Source organism: Solanum dulcamara, chromosome 10 (genome assembly GCF_947179165.1).
Source record: "Solanum dulcamara chromosome 10, daSolDulc1.2, whole genome shotgun sequence".
Classification (NCBI taxonomy): domain Eukaryota; kingdom Viridiplantae; phylum Streptophyta; class Magnoliopsida; order Solanales; family Solanaceae; genus Solanum; species Solanum dulcamara.
In genome coordinates, this window is record NC_077246.1 from 28,346,194 (window position 1) to 28,357,385 (window position 11,192).

General features: G+C 36.3%; 2 protein-coding genes across 3 annotated transcripts; one reads left to right on the plus strand and one right to left on the minus strand.

The window, feature by feature from the left end:
* The first annotated feature begins 1,167 nt into the window (after nucleotides 1–1,167).
* Nucleotides 1,168–6,933, plus strand: LOC129870367 (lipid phosphate phosphatase delta). 2 transcript variants are annotated; one of them, XM_055945129.1, is made up of 8 exons: nucleotides 1,168–1,494; nucleotides 1,570–1,665; nucleotides 1,736–1,810; nucleotides 1,891–2,021; nucleotides 2,194–2,297; nucleotides 2,377–2,505; nucleotides 4,389–4,504; nucleotides 6,365–6,933. In XM_055945129.1, exons 1-8 carry the CDS (start codon nucleotides 1,333–1,335, stop codon nucleotides 6,773–6,775), a joined length of 1,224 nt encoding a protein of 407 aa, XP_055801104.1. In that variant the 5' UTR covers nucleotides 1,168–1,332; the 3' UTR covers nucleotides 6,776–6,933. The 2 variants fall into 2 exon arrangements, with proteins under 2 accessions (XP_055801104.1, XP_055801103.1); XM_055945128.1 differs by lacking the exon at nucleotides 1,570–1,665 and having other exon boundaries at nucleotides 1,204–1,494.
* Nucleotides 6,934–7,068: 135 nt separating this feature from the next.
* LOC129870366 (fatty acyl-CoA reductase 2, chloroplastic) lies at nucleotides 7,069–9,923 on the minus strand. Its single transcript, XM_055945127.1, has 9 exons — nucleotides 9,426–9,923; nucleotides 9,231–9,334; nucleotides 8,942–9,141; nucleotides 8,745–8,845; nucleotides 8,426–8,636; nucleotides 8,189–8,350; nucleotides 8,024–8,105; nucleotides 7,532–7,932; nucleotides 7,069–7,450 (listed from the first exon to the last, which is right to left on the minus strand). Exons 1-9 carry the CDS (start codon nucleotides 9,754–9,756, stop codon nucleotides 7,285–7,287), a joined length of 1,758 nt encoding a protein of 585 aa, XP_055801102.1. The 5' UTR covers nucleotides 9,757–9,923; the 3' UTR covers nucleotides 7,069–7,284.
* Nucleotides 9,924–11,192: the final 1,269 nt, after the last annotated feature.

The window sequence follows — 11,192 nt, forward strand, 5'->3', positions numbered from 1 at the left end:
CAGTCTATTGTTGCTACTTCTTCAAATGATGCTGAATTAATAACAATTCATGAAGCAAGTAGAGAATGTGTGTGGTTGAGATCGATGATACAGTTCATTAAAGAAAGATGAGGCCTGAAAAATAATGTCAAAGTACCCACAGTTATATTCAAAGACAATGTCGCGTGCATAGCTCAATTGAAAAGTGGCTTCATAAAAGGAGACAAAACAAAACATATTTCACCAAAATTATTCTTCACATATGATCTCCAGAAGAATGGTAATATTTATGTACAACAAGTTCGTTTGAGTGATAATCTTGTAGATTTATTCACAAAATCATTACCAACATCAACTTTTGAGAAGCTAAGATATAAGATTGGAATGCGTCGTCTCCAAAACATCAAATGAAGTTTTCATCAGGGGGAGTAAAATACGCGCTGCACTCTTTTTCCCTTAACCAAGGTTTTGTCCCACTGCTTTCCTGGTAAGGTTTTTAATGAGACAACAATCAAGGCATATTGCCAGATGTGCGTATTCTTTTTCCTTCATTAGGCTTTTTCCCACTGGATTTTTCCTAGTAATGTTTTAACGAGGCACAACATCTATCGGAGTTTAGAATAACTATATATATATTGTTTCTTGTAAAGTTTTTAATGAGCCACATTACACGTGGACATTCAAGGGGGAACGTTAGGAAAGAGCAAGTGGATGTTCCACTTTATAATGGGACCCACTAATACAAATTATATTTTGCTTTTCCTCCTACTTTTCTTCCCACTTTTTCTTTTTCTCTTTTTCTTTCCACACCCTTTTGTCCCCCTTTACGTTTTCCTTTTTACACTGCTATAAATAGCATCAGTATTATGAAAAATGATATATGGAAGAATTCTCTCAACTATCTCTTACTATTTATTTCTCATTCTTATTTTGCTAAGTTAGTTTATTTTATAACAACTTTGTCATTTTTTTTGTCCGGACAAAGCAATAGTATAACCATGACAACATTTGGTATAAGGCAGTCAAAGTTGTTTATTATGCATATACCGAAGTTACCTTTGGTCGGCAAGGGACCATGTCGACCAGGAGCTGATATATGTATATAGTAAATAAATAATAGTATGAAAAATAAAATATTTTGTTACTTTGACAGTCAAAACTGACTCTCTCTTTGTCAAAGGAAATAAGTCGTTTCTTGGAAATACCAATTTTTCTAAAATAGAAAGGAAAATATTTTTAAAATCCAAGAAACCAGAGGATCACAGACGCAGTCCTCTCTTGTATCTCTGGGGAAAAAGATCCCCAAAAGTCTTTGAGAAAGGGGAAGAAGAAAGGAGGAATTTTGACAGGTTGATGGAGGGCATCCCAAGGTGGGAGGTATTGTTGTTGTGCGGAATTGGTACATGGGTCGTTGTATCTTCAATGTTTAATGTGACCCAAAAGATTAGATCTTTGACTCAACCATGGGTGTCTAGCTATGTTGTTTCTAGCACTCCTATTACTTTAAAGATCCAGGTAGATTCTTCTACTTTCTATGCCTGTGAAAGTTTATGTCTATTATACTGATTTCCTTTTTATTCCTTTTTGTAGAAATATCACAACAAATATTTGGATGCCTTGTTTTCTGGCCTTTCTTGTGTTGTTTCTGTGCCGTTCTACACTGCTTTCCTTCCCTTGCTATTCTGGGTATGTGTTTGTTTTACCAATTTGTACTTACAAAGCTTTCTTCTTTCATAATGGAACTTTTATGTCGCAGAGTGGGCATTGCAAATTGGCTAGACAGATGACCCTTTTGATGGCCTTGTGTGATTATATTGGTAACTGTATAAAGGTACTGTCTTTTATCTTAATGTAAGTTTTTCTTGGTAAATTTTGTTAGATCATGTGTGGGAGCTGTGTTTATAATTGCAGGATGTTGTATGTGCTCCTAGACCCAGTTCACCACCTGTTAGGAGAATAACAGCAACCGAAGATGAGAAAGAAAATGCTCTCGAATATGGACTTCCTTCTTCACACACCCTAAACACTGTCTGCCTCTCAGGGTAGACCTCTAATTTTTGTTCTGCTGCTTGTTGCTCTGATTGAATTAGCAGAAACTAAAACTCAATTACTCTTTACTTCGTTTAGGAACGAAAAATTCTTACCACGCTGCATTTTGTGTTTTATATCAGCATATTCTTACTCCTCTTATTCCCTTTTTATGTGACAAAGCAGGTTCCTTCTTCAGTACATCTTATCCTACACACAAAATGATGATGCCATTACTGGATTAGCTGGATTAGCAATTGTTTGTTTGTTTGTTTTCTTCATTGCAGTAGGTAAGTCCTATTTCCTGCATGAGGCTCCTATTTTACTTCTTCAAAACATCCAGGACTCAAATTTTTGCCTTTCTGTCAGGAAGAATATATCTGGGAATGCACAGCTTAATTGACATCATTGCGGGTCTAGCTTTCGGATTGGCAATCCTGGCATCCTGGTTTTCTGTTCACAAACACATAGATGATTTCATAGTTTCGGGGCAAAACGGTACGAGTACTGTTACCTGTTTTGAATTTCCTTGGTCTTAACGGTTGTCAATCAAAAATAAATATCTAGAGAATTGTCAAGAGACGCTACACTGCCTTGCTGCTAACCCTCATGTGGATATTTACCAAGAAGCACATCAGGGTTATCTTTAGTTTCAAAAAGATAACCCTGATGTGCTTCTTAGTAAATATCCACTTCAAAGCATATTTAGAATACAGAAATAACCCTGATGTGCCAATGAGCCTCTTGCAAGGAAAAGTTTGCCTTAGAATGACGACACTGAAGCACACATAAAGCGAGGCAAAGCGCTCAACACGTTTTGAGCCTCGCTTCAGGGCTTAAGCGCGCCTTTGACTGCACTGTTGTACACTAAAACTGAAAAAAAAATGCAGGTAATGAATGAAGTAAAACTAAGGAAAAAAACTCCAGAAACAGAGGAGAAAACAATGGACAAAAAAAAAAAACTGAGCAAAACAGAGGAGAAAACAGAGACATGGGAGTTGCTGCGAGAAGAAAAATACAGAACAAAAGAACACCAGAAACAGCCGGAAAAAGAGAAAGAAGAAGAAGAAAGGAGAAGCAAGTACCTGAAAAACCTAGCTTTGTACTGAAAATATAAAAATGCACTGCTTCTCGCCGCCTTGGCACTTCTCCACCATTTTTCAGAAAACGCCTCGCCTCAGAGAAGAAAAGCTCCAGGTCCCTTTTTCACCTTGCCTCAAGCGCTGGGGCGAGCGCCTTTCAACACACTGGCAACCCCTGCAATCATATAAAGATATCTCAGTTTGTATGTGCAATGTTTGTCTCATTAGAATGCCTGTTCTATCCTATCAGACAAAATTGGAAAGAATTGCATTGTTAAAGGTTTGCTTGAGGCGCACTTAAGCCAGAAAAACTCTTCTGTGCTAGTTAGACGCTTTGCCTAGCTTAACCAGTGCTTAAGTACGGACAGAACACGCATCTCAGCACTCACCGCTTTCTTAAGGAGGACAACACCAGTGTTATCAAAGGCGAAAAGCGCTAAAAAGCTCTAAGGTCCATTGGAGCTTTAACCACAGAGCGCAAATAAAGTGTGGGCTTTAGTGAAAAAAGGCTCAAAGGGAGAAGAAGATACAAATATATATCTTTAGTCCAAGACCAATAATTATAAACATGAATACCAAATATATGACCAAAGAAATTGAAAAAAAGTTATGATAAAGTGAAATATCAATTGTTTAGTGTCACTTCTTCAAAAGAGGCTCATTGGCAAGGAAAAGTTTGCCATAGAACCTTGATGACAACACTGAAGCGCACATAAAGCGAGGCGAAGCGCTAAATACGTTTTGAGCCTCACTTCACGGCTTAAGCGTGCTTAAAGCGCGCCTTTGACAACACTGGACAACACTAGACAAAAAATAGAGAAAAAGACGATATACAAAAAGTTAAGGAAACTTTATTGATGAATGTTAGTGATAAGATAGAAAGATTAGAATTTTTGTAAAATAAAATTAGTCAATAATTTGAATTAGAAACTTTTATCTGAATCAAAAATTTAAAATGATTTTTGAATTTTATTGACATGGTTTTTGATTCTTGGTCCATATAATTGTTGATTAATCTTCTCTCGTCATTTGCGCTTTTCTTCACTTAAATCTTGTGCTTTTATTGCTCGTAAAATCCCAATAAATGCTTGGTGCTTTTCTACTCTTTTTGCCTATGATAACACTGGTGAGAAAGTCTGTATTGTGAGAAAATTCCATCTTTTGATTATTTAAGAAAGAACAATGTTGATTTCCTTGACAAATGGGAGTTCTCCAGTTTGTTTTTTGTGTCATTTTTTATTTCATATTTGAATGACTATCAATCTTTGCCCTGGTTCTGAGATTTGGCATTATTTGCAGTTTCATCATTCTGGGTTGTGCTATGCTTCTTGTTGCTCTTTGCTTACCCTACACCGCAGCTTCCAACTCCAAGTTTTGAGTTCCATACAGCCTTCAATGGTGTGGCATTGGGAATTGTAAGCACACAACTGTACTTGCTTGACTTTATCTTGTGAAGTTCATATTTCTCCTTCCACTTATTCCCTTGTCTCCTTCTACTGAAGTTTGTGTTCATCGACCCGATTGCTTCAGTGCGTTTGCCTAAAGTTTTTAGTACTGAATGACTGCATAGGGAAAAATGTGGGAAATGGTTATCTTGTTGCTTAGCATATGATTGTAAAAATTTTCTTCTCCTACTTCTTAGTTCATGTGAATCAGCTATGTTGATATGAAAAAGTTCATATTGCTTTGCTGCGTTATTTCTTCCAGCTTCTTTCTCCTTGATGATTGGTCAGAAGGCAGTGGTCTATTTACAAAGTGATTATCTCTGGACAATTTGTTGGAGAAGGTGGTCTTTTGACTGTTCAACCCAACATTTTCTTTACTCTTAGCAGTGTTATCAAAGGCGAAAAGCCCAAGGGAGAAAAAAATATAAATATATATGTTTTGTCCAAGATTAATAATTATAAACATGAATGAAAAATATATGACCAAAGAAATTGAAAATAAATTATGATAAAGTGAAATATCAATTGTTTAGTGTCACTTATTAAGAAGGGGCTCATTGGCAAGGAAAAGTTTGCCTTAGAACCTTGATGACGACACTGAAGCGCACATAAAGCGAGGCGAAGCGCTCAACACATTTTGAGCCTCGCTTCAGGGCTTAAGCACGCTTAAAGCGTGCCTTTGACTACACCGACTCTTAGTAAACTTGTTATTAATTGCAGTTTGACTTGTATGGTTAAAATGATTCTATTGGCAGTCGTCAAACTCCATTTAAATTGAATGACTAATAGTGCAAACGAATTTAATAATATAAACAAGGCAGCTGACCTCCATGAGGTAGTAGTAAGGTCTGCGTACACTCTACCCTCCCCAGACTCCACTTGTGGGATTTCACTGGGTACGTTGTTGTTGTTGTTGAAAACAAGGCAGATGAGGGCTAAAAATTGCATGGGTTGCTGTCCTGGAGTAGAAGTCTTTTTCCTGTTGCTACCTTGGTTTTGGTAGCCAAAATATAAGCATGTGTTGCTGTATCCTTACCTATGTGTGCTATTTATTGGCTATCAAGGAAATAATTAGAGATGTGAAAGAGTAGCATAGGTTTCCGAATCCTCCTGCACGTTTCATTTGCTTAGCTATTAACTAAACAAAAAGTGGAATAAGTAGAATTGTTGGAGAGAGAGAGATGTGTTTGCTCTTTTCCTTGTTGGTCCCTAGTCAATCTTAGGCTCTCTTTCGCTCATTCATCGTCCTTTTTTTCCCTATTCCTGCTTAGGTTCCTGTTCAAGGCCTCACTCTCTTTGGGGATGAGAGCTAATAATCTCTTAGACCTTAGTTTATTGTGGGTTTCAGTGGTGGAACCAGGATTTTCACTAAGGGGTGTCAAAATATTAAGGACAGACCCACAAAGAAACCAAGGAGAGTCAATATACAATATAAATACATAAAAAAAAGTTTGTTTTTACTAGCTACACACTCTAATTTTCCGAGGAACATGTGCTCCACCACTGGTGGGTTTCATATGTTAATGATTGAGGAAAAACTACTTGGTATTGGTTTTTGCTATGAGAGTTTACATTATGAATTTTATGCCTCTTTGAATTTGAGTACTTGGAAAAGCTGAATACTGATGTCCCGGCATATTTTTGTTCTTATTTTAAGCAATTTACTGTCGTATAATTTCTTTTTAGTTATTATGCATGTCCTTGTGCCCAGGTTTAGTTTTTTTTTTTGGATGTATAGAAGGATGTGATGATCCCTTATAGATTAGGTGTGCTTTCACAGGGTAATTTCAAATGCCTCTAATTTCATGAAAACGAAATCCTTTTGTCCAGGTAATTGGTGTCCAGCAGACGTATCATCAGTTTCATCATGAGAGTGTACCCCGTGTATTCACTCCCCATCTTCCCCTTCCTGCATTTTTGGGAAGAATGATAGTAGGATATCCAACAATACTCCTCGTGAGGTTCTGCAGCAAGGCTCTTGCCAAATGGATGCTTCCCATGCTTGCTAATGCATTGGGCATCCCAGTGAGATCAAGCAGCTATGTCCCATCACTAAGCATTTCAGCTTCCGCTAAAAAGTCAGATGAAATAAAGCAAGCAGGTTATATTCAAAAACTATTCTTTTTCTCCCGGCAGGACTCGTTCGAAGTCGATACTGGTATTAGGCTCTTTCAGTACACTGGTCTTGCTTGGTCTGTGGTGGATCTTGTGCCTTCTCTATTCTTTCACCTGAGCCTGTGATGCTTGGTATTTCATGTATAATAGAATATATATTGTTTGTGTTGATATGTAGGAATATGTTCTTATCTGACCATTTTGAACTCTTGTATGGCAATTTTGAACTTGTGTAATATATTATTACTGATGTAAATGAGATATTATGCGGGTTCTGAAAGCAATTCAAGCTACTTTGAGAGCCATAAAGATTAACAGAGGTAATGATAATGCTTTTCCATTTTTATACACAGACCTAGACAAGTATATAATCTAGGCTTGCACTGCACATATAAATAGAAAATGAAGAATCCTATACATTTTTATGGTTAGACTGATCACTTTGATATGATATTATTAATATAGTATATTGAAAATGATATTACATCAGTGATTATCAGGAAGTTCTTGTTAAAGATGATCTTGTCCGGAAATCACAAGTCTTCCGGGAAGAAAAAAAGTAAAAGCAAAACCAACAGTTGTATACTTGTATTACAGTAAGACAAGATGCAGAAACATTAAGGAGCAGAGTGAGATTAAGTGCATGACCCTCTCCCTTTCATTACATGCTTCCTTAGCCCTGGAATGTGGACATTAGAGATGTAATCTTTCCAATCTATGCTTTCTACATCAAACCCAAATTGCCATCTTTCTTCTTTAGACATGCATTCCATCAACCTCTTAGTATTGCTGTTGTCAAATCTGGAAAATTTTGGACCTCTTTTAGCCTCATAAAAATGGTGCAAAACTTAATAGAGAGGATAATAAAGACCAAACTCTTACCTTCCTCCATAAAAAGTGTAGGGTTCATAAATATTAGCCAGGTACTTTGCTTGCTCCACTGACTTACTGCAGATGTTCTCAAGTTTCCTGGACAACTTTCCATTTGGATCACTCACATCTGTTAGGCCACTTCTGTTAATGGCGTCTCGCCATAGATGGGATGATAAGTCCTCCATGGATCTGAGCAGCAACATTTTTGGAACATGAATTGGTCTTCCTTTGGAATCAATGTAGGGTGAACGGTTGAAGTGATCAAATAGCATTCTGGCCAGGTCCTTGAAGGCTAATGGATTTACAGCAGATGAAGCAACCTGGTAAACACTACTACTTCCTGGTTTTCCTTCTGTCCCATGTTTTGCCATGGCTGCCAAGGTTGCATTCACAACCATGTCAGCTGGAACCTACATACAAGAGAGAGAGAGAAATAAATACACACTACATACCCTTTATATATGTTAATGTTCATACTGGATAATTATGTATAGAACTTGCCACATCAAGAACTCCATTAGGGTCTACAAGAAACCCTGTGAGCTGTCCTTTACCATAGTACAAGATGATTGGATCCATCATCCTGCATACGAAAGTAACATCAGTTTTTGTGGTGAATTATTGCAATTCTTTTTTACGAGTTGAGTTCTAAGTAGGAATAGTCACCTGCTCCCTTCCATCCATCCAGGAAATGGTTCCTTGTAGGTGCTCTCAATGACACTTGGTCGAATAATTACTACAGGAATATCACCTCTCATGCTGTCTATCATCATCTCTCCCATTGCCTTTGTGAATACATAAGTGTCTTGCCACCCAAATTTGTTAGCTCTGACCAATTCAAATGTACCCTATGTTAAGCAAATATGTAATGAAGCAAGCAAATATTTAGTGCTATGTACATACCTCTGTAAACCAATCTCTTTCATTTTCTGAGCCACTGAATTATCTTCTAAACCTTGTTTAGACTCCAAAACTAACTTTATTTCATCTTCAACATTCAAAGAGGTGAAGGAGTTCGGATTGACTCCAGAGAGAAGATTCTCCTCTGCTATACTATCTCCAATGCAGAATGGCTTTTCCATAATTCTACCTTGTCGCTGTCCATTAACATACGCTGTTTTTAACATGAAACAATCTCTTCAATCAATAGGCATATCATTCAAGTTAAACATCTCTTGATAAATTGGTGACGCAAGTAATTTCTTATCAGTGAGTGACTTGCCTGTGGATACTTGAAGAAAGAGCTTAAGGTTGTGACATTGTTTTGCAAAGTTCATAAGGCGGGTAGGTCCTCCAGTATTTATATCAAGTGCAATATCATACCTGCAAATTTTATCAAATATGTACTTGCTTCAGGCATGTGAAAGAAAATATGGACATATATGCACACAACTCCAAATGTTAATTTGCAACAACCACCTTTCATCAAAAGTGGTATTGGCAGCAGAATTTACAATGACGTCAACCTCTTTGGCCATCATGTTGGCTGTGTCTTGATCTATTCCAAGATTAGCTTCACAAACATTTCCTAACACAGGTACCAACTTGCTCAACATGAAAGTCTGATATGATTTTCCATGAACTTGTTTGAGGCAGTTGAATATATCAGCATTGAGGATCTAATGGAAATTAAATAAAACTTGTTAATGGTGGAAAAGTAGCCAAAAGAGAAGTAGTGTATGAGTAAATAAGATTAATGCATAAATACTTCTTTCTTCAATCTCTGCATAGCAACTTCTTTGTTCTTTGCCTTGATCAAGATGAATATTTTGTTCACATCAGGTGCTGTCCTTAAGATCTTCTCAATTAGAACTGGAGGGAGGATATGTTATGATGTTATAAAAATCACAAGGAAAGAAAAAAGGAGGAAATGTAAAGAGGTAAACATTGAAGAATAACGTACCTTTTCCGAGAAAACCAGTTGCACCAGTAATGAGAAATGCTTTCCCTCTCAGAAACATGGTAATGCCTATACCATCATCATGCCTTGACTGACCATAAGGCACCAAATCCTTCACCTTAATTTCAGTATTTGGAGTCAAAACCAAACTTCCTAAAGTTTCCGAGCTAATCACCAATGATCTCTCTGTTACAACAGAAGAAACATTACCAGATTTTGTACCACTACTTTGGCAATATACCTTCTTGGGAGGGAGCCATCTCCAATTCTTAGACAATTTCATGACATTTTTTGATATGACAGATGAAGAACTTAGACTACTCACAGCCTCCATTGATGCAAAGAGAAACAAGGGGGCAAAAAAAGTTTAGGGGAAAATGGAAGGAAAGATTATAGCTATGAGGTTGGTTTGCAACCTCTACTAGCTAGCTAATCACTGCTTTCTTGTTTCTTGTTTTTCTTTTTTTTGTTTGTTTTTTTTTTTTTTAAAAAAAAAGAAAGTGAAAAACAAGTTAACTAACAAGTTTCTATACTGTAAGTGAGTTTGGTTTGATGTAAGAGGGAGGGAAAGATTGAGGAAAAAGAAGGTTTGGTTAAGGAATATTTAAGGGAAGATGAGATGAAAGTTAGGAGAATGAAAAAAAAAAAGCACTCTTTTTGCCACCTCTCTGCCCTTTCTTCACACTTATAACCAGTAGCTAACTTGGCGGGAGTAAATTATATTCCTTGTAACTATTATTCAAACTGTCTTTTTCTCTCTCAAGAAAACACTATGAAGAATAAAGAGTGTGAAAATCGTTGCAAGAAAAAATAAAGGATTACTCCCCTTTCATTCTTATTATAAAGGGCGAAAAATTATTTTAGTCCTCCAATTTTGCTTTAAAAATCAAGTATCTCCCTCAACATTGAACAATCGACATTTTCATCCTCTTATTTCAACATTGACCGATAACCTTAGATTAGTTGACCAATCATAAAGGGGTAACATTGAATTCCATTTGTATTCTTAATTAATTAGTGGATGTCCTAATTAATCATATTTTTATTTTTCATAATTTTCCTCCGTTTAAGTAATTTAGTACGTCTCTGTCTTTATTATTTTCCAGCAGTTCTCCTCCAACTTGTTGAAGGTCTAAGAAGTTTTCTTAGTCAATCCATTATTAAGATTTGGCGAGTAAGACTTAGTTTCCTGCTTTTTTTGTTTAATCACACAATAATTTATTAATTTGTGAATAAGGGTTAAGAGCCTGAAAAGCCCTCTTGAAAGATGAAAAACTGTTTATACAAAATATTTTTCCAATACGAAGTTTTGAAGTATAATTACTTCTGTTCATTCCACCCCTCATGCCCCGCACGAATTCTTCACTTTTACAAATAGTTTGTGCAAGCGTATATTGTTAAAGCTTAAGAGTAAAACATTTTACCTACCTAGGTAGTCCATAACGCCTTGCCCACAAAATTTATAAATATAAAACTTTTAACTTAGATTCAAATATACAAATTATAGGAAGTGCATTAATTGATATTCAAAAGTAGAAAATCGATTGACTTTCTAGGTGATATTACACAACAAACATTGTTACAAGTCACCAAATTCTTGATTATAAGTTATACTCAAAAGTAATTCATGGTCGTTTGTCACAAACAATCCCAACAATAGTTTATAAAAATAAAATTTTAACTTGGATTCAAATGTACAAACTATAGAAACTGCATTAATTGAAATTCAGAAGTAGAAAATCCATTTTGACTTTCTAGGTGATATTATAC